General features: G+C 39.8%; 1 protein-coding gene across 1 annotated transcript in view; it reads left to right on the top strand.

The window, feature by feature from the left end:
- The window catches only part of otog (otogelin), a 322,018-nt gene that overhangs the window by 182,679 nt on the left and 127,278 nt on the right, over positions 1-12,061 (top strand). Inside the window, exons 30-31 of the mRNA XM_078549607.1 lie at positions 1,915-2,082; positions 5,478-5,756. Of these exons, the coding sequence (XP_078405733.1) occupies positions 1,915-2,082; positions 5,478-5,756 (447 nt within the window). The remainder of the gene's footprint in view (positions 1-1,914; positions 2,083-5,477; positions 5,757-12,061) is intronic.

Here is a 12,061-nt window from a genome sequence, read left to right as displayed (position 1 = left end):
CTGTGGATGTATGATGGAGTGTGAGACTTGAGAGTGATGAGAAGAGTGACTAACCCTGGCGGAACAGAGGAGATCATTCATCACCTTTTGGCACTGAGTAACTCCTCTTTTGCAGGGTGTTGGCACTGACCACCACTACCACCACCTCCCATGCTGGATTGGGAACCTTGCTTGCTGGTCTTCGCTGAGAGCGGGGGTAGAGGGCTTCAGAGCAGGCCTCAACTGCGCGCAGTAGGTGTCCAAGGGAGGCGTAGCTAAATTTGGGGGAAGCATGTTTCCTCCCTTTGACAGCCATGACTTTGCATCAGCTTTTGATCCCTTAGAGTGTGCTAGCTCTGTGCGGGGATGCCCTTTAAATATGGCGCCTGGATTATTGAAGGCCTGAGGTGACATCTGGGTGGGTGAATTAGAGGCTGCCCTGCCAGCGACCTGGAGTGTTTCCTGTGCGTGCATTATTAATGAGGCAGGACGCGCCGGAAATGGGACGATATAGCAGGAAAACCTGTCATTGCTGCTGTAGATTACAAATACTTTTTTCATGCCCGCTACCACACTTAGTGCAAATCTAGGACGATTCTGCCCAAAGAGAAATTCTTTAGCTGAGCGGTCAGTTCAGTTGAAGGATTGTTCTTTACACACGGAGAAAAATATAGCCAATTGTTTTAGCACAAACTGTAGATTAGCTGCTTACTATGTACATAGAGTACAAGACTGCCAAATGAAATAAAATATAAATTAGTTTGCAGAACATGACTGTTTATCACAACCCTGATGCCTGGATACAGAGAGGCGACTAGATTATCAACAAGAGTGAGCCCCTAGAGGGGGCTAAGTGTTTTCTGTATCAGATATTTGAAAAGCAATATCGTATACAATCTCATTCTGCAGATAATTTCTTTTAAAATAAACAGGTGACAGAACATTGCATTTTGCATAAATTATATAATATGCTCAAAAATACAACATATCAAGAACATTGAGCACTTATAAGCAGTTCATAAATTATTGTGTAGATGCAAGTTTCTTTGGTTTCTAAGTTTTAGAACCTGACGTGGTGCTGCACTTTGTGTTTAAGAAAATGGTTTGACAGGACAGTCTATTCAATCTTTGGTTCTTGGCATTATAGAGAAACAATTTAACATCTTATTCCTGACCCACCTCCATCCCATCTAAAAAGTGCACTAAATTACATGAGATACTCCAGTTTATAGCTATGCTAAAAGAATTCACGATACCTATCTTATTCAAATGATAGACATTCCGTATTCATCTAGTTTGGATGTAGTCAACATTGAAGCTTTTTTTTTAATCAAACTACCAAAGTCGTTTGGTAGTACAGAACTTGAGTATTGCTGAAAAAAGAGACTATTTTGTCAAAGCTTTTCATCTTGCACTCGTCAGGACAATTCGCAAGAAAATACCTGTGTCAGGGGAAACAGCATATTTATACTGTATGAGAAGAGAGTACTGATTGGTTGACAAGTAGACTCTGGTTGCATTGCCATGGAGAATACACCAGTGGATGGTGACTGACAGTTGACTGTCAAGCATTGTTTGAAATTTAAACTAGTCAGCTTGACTCTGGTCAATAATATTCAACCACCAAAATGACATTTAAAAAGGCTTGGCAAATAAAAGATTCCATTATTTAGAGAGAAAATAGAGACAGAAAAATGACAAAAATCAGACATCAATTAAATCTTTTTCATTCTTTAATGAAGGCAAGATGTGTTTAAAGAGGAATAATAATGAGATGATCTAAAAAATAAAATGAACAAGCATGTCATTTTTAACTTACAAAATTAAACTGAATGGTGCCAAGTCAGCATGAAGAAAATATACAGGTACAGTTGAAGTTCACTTTTACAATATATTAATTTTCTAAATGAAACTGAACCTCTTTTCTACCTGCAGTGTTGGGAAAGGGTCCTTACTCATTGGTCAGTTACTTGGATGGCAACACAGTGGTGGCAGCCAATTTGTCAAGTGGGGCTGTTTTTCCAGCTACAAGAGAAATTTCCATGCCAGGAATATTGACACTTTTTATGCTGACTCCAGGGCTGTATTCACCTAAGCCATATGGTAAGCAAGTCTAAGTCCAACAAACTTGGCAGGCATTCTGCAGTAAACACTGTATATTTGCCAGAAAGCAACATTATAACTAGTGATGCTTTGCACCCCAGCATCATTTGATCATATTCTATCCCTCGTGATAAACATGCAGTGTTAAACATTTGTCAAAGTAGCAGCTGAGCAGTAAACTTATTCTTCATTTTCTGTCATCCCCCTTTGCTTCAGAAAGTTTCCTGCTATAGTTACTGAAAGTAAAAAGCTGAAAGGTAAAGGAACTATAATAAACCTCAAAAACTAAGGTCAATGGTGGTCTTTCATCACCATTTTCCTGTTATTGCTTCTAGTCAATTTCAGATGGTGTCTTCACGTTTTACTGTAAAGAATAGATGTCGATGTACAGCTTTACGATAGATGCTTATAGAAAACATTAGGATAATCAAAGATGTACAACTTGAGAATACATGTATGGAAGTATAATCTTAGAGAATGTGTCTGAGTAGATATGTATTGGTTTAGCTTAGACCTAGGAGTGTACAAATTTCAAATAGTTTGGAACGTATATGGAGTTACATACTTCTTTTGTGGCTGTGTTCAATACATACATTTTACTAGTTTTCTCTTCTTTGGTTCCTCCTGAAATGAAGGTGTTAACTTGGGACTAATTCTATTTCCACCAGGGCCAGACACCTACCAGTAGCTCACCTAGTTGTCTATTCTTATGCACAAGGTTATCAGCCATACAGGAACACAGACTGATCATTTTTCACTCCTTATCTGGCTCAAGGTCACTGATGCCAATTATATCATCTATTGGATGTTGACTCTGCTGAGATCAACAAAGATAGAAACTGTGGGGAATAAACTTCAGATTTTCTTACCTGAATGGCTCATCTATGATCTATTTTCTGATACAGTGCAATTTATTGTCAGATGGTTAGAAATGGGTTCAAACCACACCCAAAGTAATGTGAGTTGGTTGCACCTATTTAGCTGAGGTCAGATAATTAGCATTATTAGCTACAGCTCCAGCTGCAGATTTGGAGATGTGGTGGAGTGACACTATTGATAGGAGCAGAAAATTGAGGTAAAAACAGAAAATACTGGAAAAACTCAGCAGGTCTGGCAGCATCTGTGGAGAGAGAAACAGAGTTGATGTTTCGAGTCTGTATGACTCTTTTTCAGCTCTGAAGAAGAGTCAGGCAGACTCGAAACATTAGCTCTGTTTCTCTCTCCACAGCTGCTGCCAGACCTGCTGAGGTTTTCCACCTCTTTCTGTTTTTATTTCAGATTTCCAGCATCCACAGTGTTTTGCTCGTGTCTTAGCAGAAAACTGAGGTCCAGGCAAAAAGTGGAAAGGCAACAAAACTCATGAAAGGTTCAGGAGTAATTTCAACACATTAGTAGCCTTTACCAAAGCTAAAGGGAGAGGGCGCTACAAAATGGCAAGCAAAAACAAAGTAAAGATAAAACCAATTCGCAGTATAAGTCAATGGGTAAATAACAAAACAGCTCAGGACCTGGCCCTCTTTGTGATGGCTGCTGAAGTGAAGGTCGTTCAACATGAAGTAGTTACTATGAAAGCAACCCTATTTTCTTTTCTATGATATCTTGCTTAACGGTGAGCACTGCAACACGCTTGGAAGGAGATGGGTGCAACTGAGCAGCACAGAAACCCCTGAGCCAGTCCTATGCTGATGTTATCTGTCAGTATCCTTGCACACTTCTACACCTGACTCTATACTGACCTAGATGCCATGAAATCAGTTGCTTAATCACTTTTCCAGGTTAGGCATAGCCCATGGATATAGGGTGTGCTTGCTGGGTGGGGCCAAAAACTATGCTGGTTGTTGATCGCTGTGGTCTGAGTTTTTGCAAACAGTACTATTGCAAACATGATCTACTGCAAATATTTGGAAACCCATCTAGCATTATAGCCAGATAGGTATTTAGATATATTTATGCCATTAGTTCTGCTGTTGCAGCCTGTCTTGTGAACTGAAGTCTCTTCATTAATGCCCTGCCAATGTGAGGTACATGTACCTTTGTAAATGCACAGGAGAGGTGGTGGCATGGTGGTTATGTCACTGGACTAATAATCCAGAGACCTAGGGTAATGCTCAGAGGACCCAGGTTCAAATCCCACCATTCAATTCAATAAAAATCTGGAATTAAAAGTCTTATGATGACCATGAAACCTTTGTCGTAAAAGGTTCACTAATATCCTTACCTGGTCTGGCCTACATGTGACTCCAGACCCACAGCAATGTGATTGACTCTTGAATGCCCTCTGAAATGGCCTAGCAACCCATTCAGTTGTACCAAACCGCTATGAGATCTAAAAGGAATGGAACCGGACAGACCACCTGGCATACATGGATTGCAGCAGTTCAAGAAGGCTGCTCACCACCACCTTCTGAAGGGCAATTCAGGATGGGCTGTAAATGCTGGCCTAGCCAATGACGCTCAAATATCATGAACGAGTAATAAAAAAAAATGTGCCAGTGCATAGGCACAGATTCAATTCTGATGCAGCAAGATGGATGTTTCCAATGTTAAAGATGCTATAAAATACAGGATTTAGATTTATTAGGATGTCAACCTTGAGAGACATATATAGCCTGTCTGTGAAGTTGAGGTACTGTTGGAGTTGGAGATCAATTGGCTGATAAAGGTAAATCTACACATTGTATTCAAACAGTAAGACACCCTTTCTAAGAAAGTAGCTCTCTAACATGATCTATCTTAGCTATTCAATAACATATCTAACTGGAGCAAATGGAATAGCACCCCTCAAATTCACAGGCAGGATAAATATGTCTCACAGGTTGGTTTCTGAATGAAACTAGAAACTGTGTTTATATAACGTATTCATTCAACGCTCACTCTAAAGTAACATTGTCTGACTATGACAGAACACCATGACAAATAAAAACTATTCTTATATATGTTTGTTTGAGTGTCAGCTGTGGCTCAGTTGGTAGCACTGTTGCCCCTGAGTTCCACTCCAGAGCTTGAATACAAAATTCAAGGCTGATACTCAAGTACAGTACTGAGGGAGTGCAACTCTGTTAGAGGTGCAGTCTTTCAAATGAGACATTAAACTGAGGCCCCATGTTAAAGTGGATGTAAAAGATCCCCTGGCATTATTTTGACGAAGAGCAAGGATGTTATTCTTGATGGCCTTGCCAATATTTGTCCCTTAATTAGCATTATCCGGTTATTAGCTATCAAGATTATTTAGCTATTATCACATTGCTATGAGTGCAAATTGGTGGCTGTGTTTCCTGCATTGCAATAGTAACTATACTTCAAGAGTACTTCATTGGCTGTAAAGTACTTCGTGACTTTTTGTGGTCATGAAAAGTGCCATATAAATACAAGTCTTTTTTTGTTGTTTACAACAGATGTATCATTAGTTTCCTTGGAAGTGGCCGACAAACCAAATTACTTCCTTCGGACCGGATTTGATGGAGCCCTGCACCTTGATAAATGGGAATACAACAAAACTTTTCAAAAAGAAGCAACATTTATATTCCACAAAGATGCATGGATTTTAGGATATGATGCCTTTGAGTCTTACATAAGGCCAGGATTCTTTGTTCGTCAAATGGGTTCCTCGCTCCACCTGATGAAATACAATCATTCAGAGGGTTTCAGACATGCTACTCTCTTCCAGCTTGCTTGTAAGTAATGTTCTTGGTCAAAATGTGACCAGATTAATTGTTTATGAACATATCTTTAAAAATGTACCATTTTAAAGTAGGAACCAACTGTTTGTTGTAATTTAGTAAAATGCATTTTGACATGAAACTTCTTTTGGACAAAACTCTATATTCTGATTGGCATTCTCTTTTGGGTAACCTTAATTATTTACATCACTGTGGTTTAATCTGGTCCTATAGAAAGTGAATCTAGGGAATTTATAATGGAAAATAAGGAGATAGCAGATGAATGGGTATTTTGTATTGGTCTTCACTATAGAGGATACAAGTAACATCCCAGAAATAGCTGTCAATCAGGAATTGGAAGGGAGGGAGGAACTCAAGAAAATTACAATCACCAGAGAAGCGGTACTGAGCAAATTGTTGGAGCTGTGGGCTGACAAATCTTTGGATCTTAAAAGAAGCAGTGAGTGAGATAGTTGATGCATTGGTTCTAATTTTCCAAAATTCCCTAAATTCGGGGAAGTTTCCATTAGATTGGAAAATAGCGAATGTAACTCCTTTATTCAAAAAGGGAGGGAGACAGAAAGCAGGAAACTACAGGCTAGTTAGCCTAACACCTGTCATAAGAAAAATGTTAGAAGCTATTATTAAATACATTATAGGAGGGCATCTGGAAAATGTCAAGGCAATCAGGCAGAGTCAACATGGTTTTGTGAAAGGGAAATCATGTTTATCCAATTTATTGGAGCTCTTTGAAGAAGTAACATATGCTGTGGGTAAAGGGGAACTGGTGGATGTACTGTATTTAGATTTCAAGAAGGCATTTGAAAAGGTGCCACATCAAAGGTTATTGCGGAAAGTAAAAGCTTATGGTGTGGGGGTAATATATTGGCATGGATAGAAATTTGGCTAGCTAACAGGCAATAGAGAGTAGGCATAAATGGCTCATTTTCTGGTTAACAAGATGTAATGAGTGGTGTGCCACAGGGATCAGTGTTGGTGCCTCAACTTTTTACAATTTATATAAATGATTTGGATGAAGGGACCGAAGGTATGGTTGCTAAATTTGCTGATGACACAAAGATAGATAGGAAAGGAAGTTGTGAGAGGACATAAGAAGGCTACAAAGGGATATAGATAGGTTAAGTGAGTGGGCAAAGATCTGACAAATGGAGTATAATGTGGGAAAATGTGAAATTGTCCATTTTGGCAGGAAGAATGAAAAAGAATCATTATTATCTAAATGGTGAAAGATTACAAAGCTCTGAGATGAAGAGGGATCAGGGTGTACTAGTGCATGAATTGAAAAAAGTTAGCATGCAGGTTAGGAAAGCTGTAGGGGCCTCCCAGCCTAGCCCAGGTAAAACCCCAGACTTACCTTCATCCAGGCTCCCTTGACATCTCTTCCTTGGAGATTGTTGCAGTCCCAGCAGTGGCCACTGCTACTGGTGGTGGGATGGCAGTGGTGCTGTGCCTGGTGGCTAACTGCCCCCACCAACCTCCACTGTAATTTCATCAGTGCCGGTGGAGGCCAGTGACAAGTGTCCAGCCCATTAGGTGAAACCTGGCAGACTGGTGACTGGGCAAGATAGTGGGATGCCTCCTCCTCGGGCCCACTGTGCCATTTGGAGCCCCCCACAGTCCCCCTGCACCCCTCCCCCCAACCCCAGGTGGGCCAAGAGAGCTGCCAGCCATTTCATTGGATAGACTGTGTGGTGAACCAGCCAAGCAGTGCTTGACTTGCTCCCGACTTTTACACTGGGGGAGCAGGGAATCCACCCTCGGTATAACACTCTATAGTTTCTCTGACACAGCTTTGACAATGAAGATACATTGTTCCATTGGAGGTTTGAAGAGATATTGAAGGACTAAATGTGAAAACTAAAATTGTTATACGTGATCGCTGTTGGTTAAAGTAACAAAAACATGAAGAAACTGTGAAAGAATTGAACAAAATAAATTGACCTATTAATGGTCAAAGAGAAATATGATGTAATTTAACCAATACACTGTTAAATAATTGATGGTATGAACAGTGAAGGGTTGCAATTCAAGGAAAATGCTTAATGGTAGCTTGGTATCCTAAGTAAATGAGAGAGAGAATGTGGTACCCTAGGATTAGTGCCACAAGATTCAAACGGATTTTGACCAAACTATTTAGCCATAGAGCATTATCATGGTTTTGCTAGGAGGATATATGAAAGTAAATTTAACTACAGGCAAGGAGCAAGGTTGCAGAGTAAATGTGTGTACCGTCTACATTTTCTTGATGGTGCGAGGCTTGGGCTTCATTTACGAGTTGACAGCGAGCTATGAGGACCAACAAATTCCAGTAAAGTGGGAAAATTGTCCAGCTTTCATGTTCAGATAGTCAACAATTAGAGCTTGGTGAAGGGGGGAAGACAATCTCCGATGGTTGGGGAGTGGGATAGCGAAATTTCTTGGGTGGGACGCAATGACCCAGAGTTATTAAGATACTTCACACAATAAATTTTTGGATGTAGAGACTGTTATTAAGTAAACAAACTTGGCAACGCTACCAAAACAACAAGATAAATGCCCAATTGATTATTCTTTCGATATTACTGGTTAAGGGAGAAATGTTGGCCAATAAACTCCTGCTGTTTGAATAGTGTCATGAAAAATTTAATGTCAACTGCCAAAATGGGCAAACATAGAGAATTTGTTTAGGATTTTACTCGAATAACAACCTAAGTTACGTGTTCAAAGCTTGGCGTGGGACACAAATCCACAACTTGATTATGATTGTAGGAAATAGACACCTTTTAAATATTTTTGAAATTTAGATAAGAAGTTCAGTATAACAGATACATGACTAAAGAAACTTTTGTCATCAAGTTAAATCACCTAAAGCGAGGGTTGCCTTCACAAGGAGAGATTCCTCCTGTTGTAGTTGACTCAGTGAGCAAAACATTCATTTGATGTGTTAATGATCGCATTATGGACTTCACTGTGTTTTTAATGCATAATAATGGCAAGCTGACACAGCTGTGGTCGGCACGCTCCAACTTAGAAAATTGACAGATTTTGTCAATGTTAAGTGCCTGTTGTCCACTAACAAATGTCTTCAATCACAGATTTGTTAAGAATTTAATAGGTGGTCTGACATGGGTCTTGCCCAACGCTGGTATGTTTAAAAAAGAGCATTTATACTAGAAACCAGCTTGCCTTCAAGCAATACCTCTTTTTTTTTAAATGAGAGAAAAAGCATGTTACCATCCTCATAGGTAACCTATTAAGGAGTGCCATTGACTTATCTTTTAGAGTGTAGGGATCTTGTTCTCGAAGCAGTTTATGCTAAAAATCCAATCTATGCCAATGGATAACTAAAACAATTTACCTCAGCAAGTGGGATCAGATCAAATGATCAAGAGGCATTTCATTAATCACCACATCCAAGGATTCAAGTTTCAACATTTTTATAAGCAAAGCTCTGTTGCACTTGATTCATTCTCCAGCACACTTTCTTAGGCACAGCCTGGACCTAGCATGCTGATGCAGGGTAATTACACATTCTAAAAATATAGCACCATTTGTTTAAGTTAATGGAAAGTTATACCAGCTACAGAGTGCAGAGGCAAAGAGAGATTAAGTTTCATGCTGACTATTGTAAATGCCTGACATATTAGATCAGAGATCATATCCAACTGGGGAATGAAGATTCTAAGGGTAATGGAAGGATGAGTGAAAAGAACAAAATAATAGAAAGGTTTTCAAAAGGCAAAAACTCTTCTTTATTCCCTATTGTATATTGAATAACAATTTTCAAACTATGGAATAGTTATTTATTTTTCACTTTCAATCTCATGCTTTCCCTCTCATCCCTGGAATGAATCCTTGTTACAATCTTACACAGCTCCATCACTGCCCCTTCATGACTGAAAGAGTGGAATCGGGGTGGGGGAGTGGGAAGCGAGGGATGAGAAAAAGTTGTTATACAGCTGGCTATGTCAGTTTTGCTTAACATATTCACTATCTAAGATGGCATATACCAGCACTGCAAAGTCCTACACCTAGTGGCTAGAATGAGTATTAACAAAAACTACTCTTAAAAATTTATAGATAAGAAGAAAATTCATGAATGATGAAAATAGATAACTGGTCAATATCTGAAAGAAAAAAGTTAATGGGTGTTTTTTCTGGCCCCTCCCGCTGGTGGGATCTCCTGGTCCAGCCGAAGTCAACGAGGATTTGAATGGCTCGCTGCATCTGCCGCGCGGAACCTGCCGTGGTGGGGCCGGAAAAGCCCAACCAACGCTTTGAATGGGATCCATAATAAAATTGGGAAGGGAAACAAAATGTGAAAGGTGGAGCAACAGGTTGAGACATGGTTATCCCACACAAAACATTAGCCTATCTTTCATACATTAACTGACTTGTATATATTTCCTACTTCAGAAAATGACCTGATGCCTGGGGCGCCTGGCTTCCTCCTCACCCCGTCTGCACAGGTAGTGCTGAGCACCACCTGCTGCGTATTATGCTGGGCGGGCCTTAATTGGGCTGCCTGCATAAAATGGCGGTATGGAGCCGATTGCGGGCGGCGATCGGCTCCGTGACTGCCCCCGCCTGCTGCCGCCCAGCCCGCCTGCCATAGGAAAAGTCCTGGCCATAGGATACAAAAGCAAGCAAGTTATGATGAACCCTTATAAAACACTGGTTTGGCCTCAGCTGGAGTATTGTCAATTCTGTGCACTGAAGTGTAGGAAGAATGTGAAGGCATTAGAGAGAGTACAAAAAAGATTTACAAGAATGGTTCCAGGGATGAAGGACTTCAGTAATGTGGATAGATTGGAGAAGCTGGGGTTGTTCTCCTTGGAGAAGAGAAGATTGAGAAGAGATTGATAGAGGCGTTCAAAGTCATGAGGGGTCTAGACAGAGTAGATAGAGAGACCTTGTTCTCATTAGCGGTAGGGTCAAGAATCAGAGGACACAGATTTAAGGTGATTGGAAAAAGAACCGAAGACAGCATGAGGAAAGACTTTTTTAATGCAGCGAATTGTTATGATATAGAATGACTTGCCTGAGAGTGGTTGAGGCAGATTCAATTGTGATTTTCAAAAGCGATTTAAATAAGCGCCTGAAGAGGAAAAACTTTGCAGGGCTACAGCAAAAGGGCAGGGGAGTGGGACTGGCTGACTTGCTTTTGCAGAGAGCTAGCATGGACATGATGGGCTAAATGGCCTCCTTCTGTGCTGTGACCATTTTGTGATTCGATGATGAATATCCTAGCAAGCACAGTGATTTCTTCTCATGCCATCATACCATAATGCCATGACCCTCTTCTAACCTGTACAATTAAATTCATTATCAAAAATTAGAAGAGAGTTCTTACTCACTTATAATTTTACTTTTAGCCAAATCTTCAACAGTTCTGGGACATAATTTGTTTCTTGTGTTCCTAACACCTGAAATCTGTTGCAGATTAGATCACTTCCCTTTATCTTGTAGTCTGTTGGTCTTTACTGAAGTACATGTCCATCTTCTGCATTCTTAACGCCACCCTTGCTAATGCATTTTCTCTATACTTTGCACACCATTGTTCATGTATACATCCATCCTGCAAACATTATGGGGCTTTGAACGCAATCAGGAAGTTGGGCATAAATGTGCTTGAAATTATGCTGTTTTTCCAAAGTGAAGTTATGGCTCAAATTCATGGCCACTTATATGCATAATCACAACTATCAAATCTTTCATGAATCAGGACAATTAATCAGCACAATAGAACATTTTTTTTTCTTTGCATTGAAAAACATCCATCAGTGTATTTATGAGTGATGCCTGATGCAGTTTTCTTAATACAGCTGAAAATGGGTTTTTAACACACATTATAAGCTTTTTTAATAGCACCTAGTTCCTCTACCTGTGAGTAACAGTATTTTAAATCTCTAAAAATGACTTTAAAAAGAACTACTCTGAAACTTTTACTGGTTTCATTTGTGTACACTGGTGCATTTCTTAGCAAATTAAATATTATTAATGCGTAATATATTCTAAAACATATCTATTAGTAACTGTGTGCCTAGAAAGAGCTCACTTTGAAGACCCTCCTTGAATTGGTGTAGTTGGGCGGAAATACACCATGCTCCTTATTTCTATCTAGGGACGTGACCAGTTTTGTAGGTGGGCTGACATCCAGGACAATATTTTTAAACCAGCAATAAAGATTGTGGAAACTCGAAGAAAGCTTGATGTAAATTGCATTTAAAATTCTTTTGTGCGGGTGTGGCCAATTTTAGCCAATTGATAAAGCCAGTGCGTATTATTGGAAACTCTAGACCTATATGTTTTTGTTCAGC

Source organism: Cetorhinus maximus, chromosome 9, assembly GCF_964194155.1.
Source record: "Cetorhinus maximus chromosome 9, sCetMax3.hap1.1, whole genome shotgun sequence".
NCBI classification, from domain to species: Eukaryota; Metazoa; Chordata; class Chondrichthyes; order Lamniformes; family Cetorhinidae; genus Cetorhinus; species Cetorhinus maximus.
The sequence above is the reverse complement of the archived record's forward strand: the minus strand, read 5'-3'. Positions and strand labels throughout refer to the sequence as shown.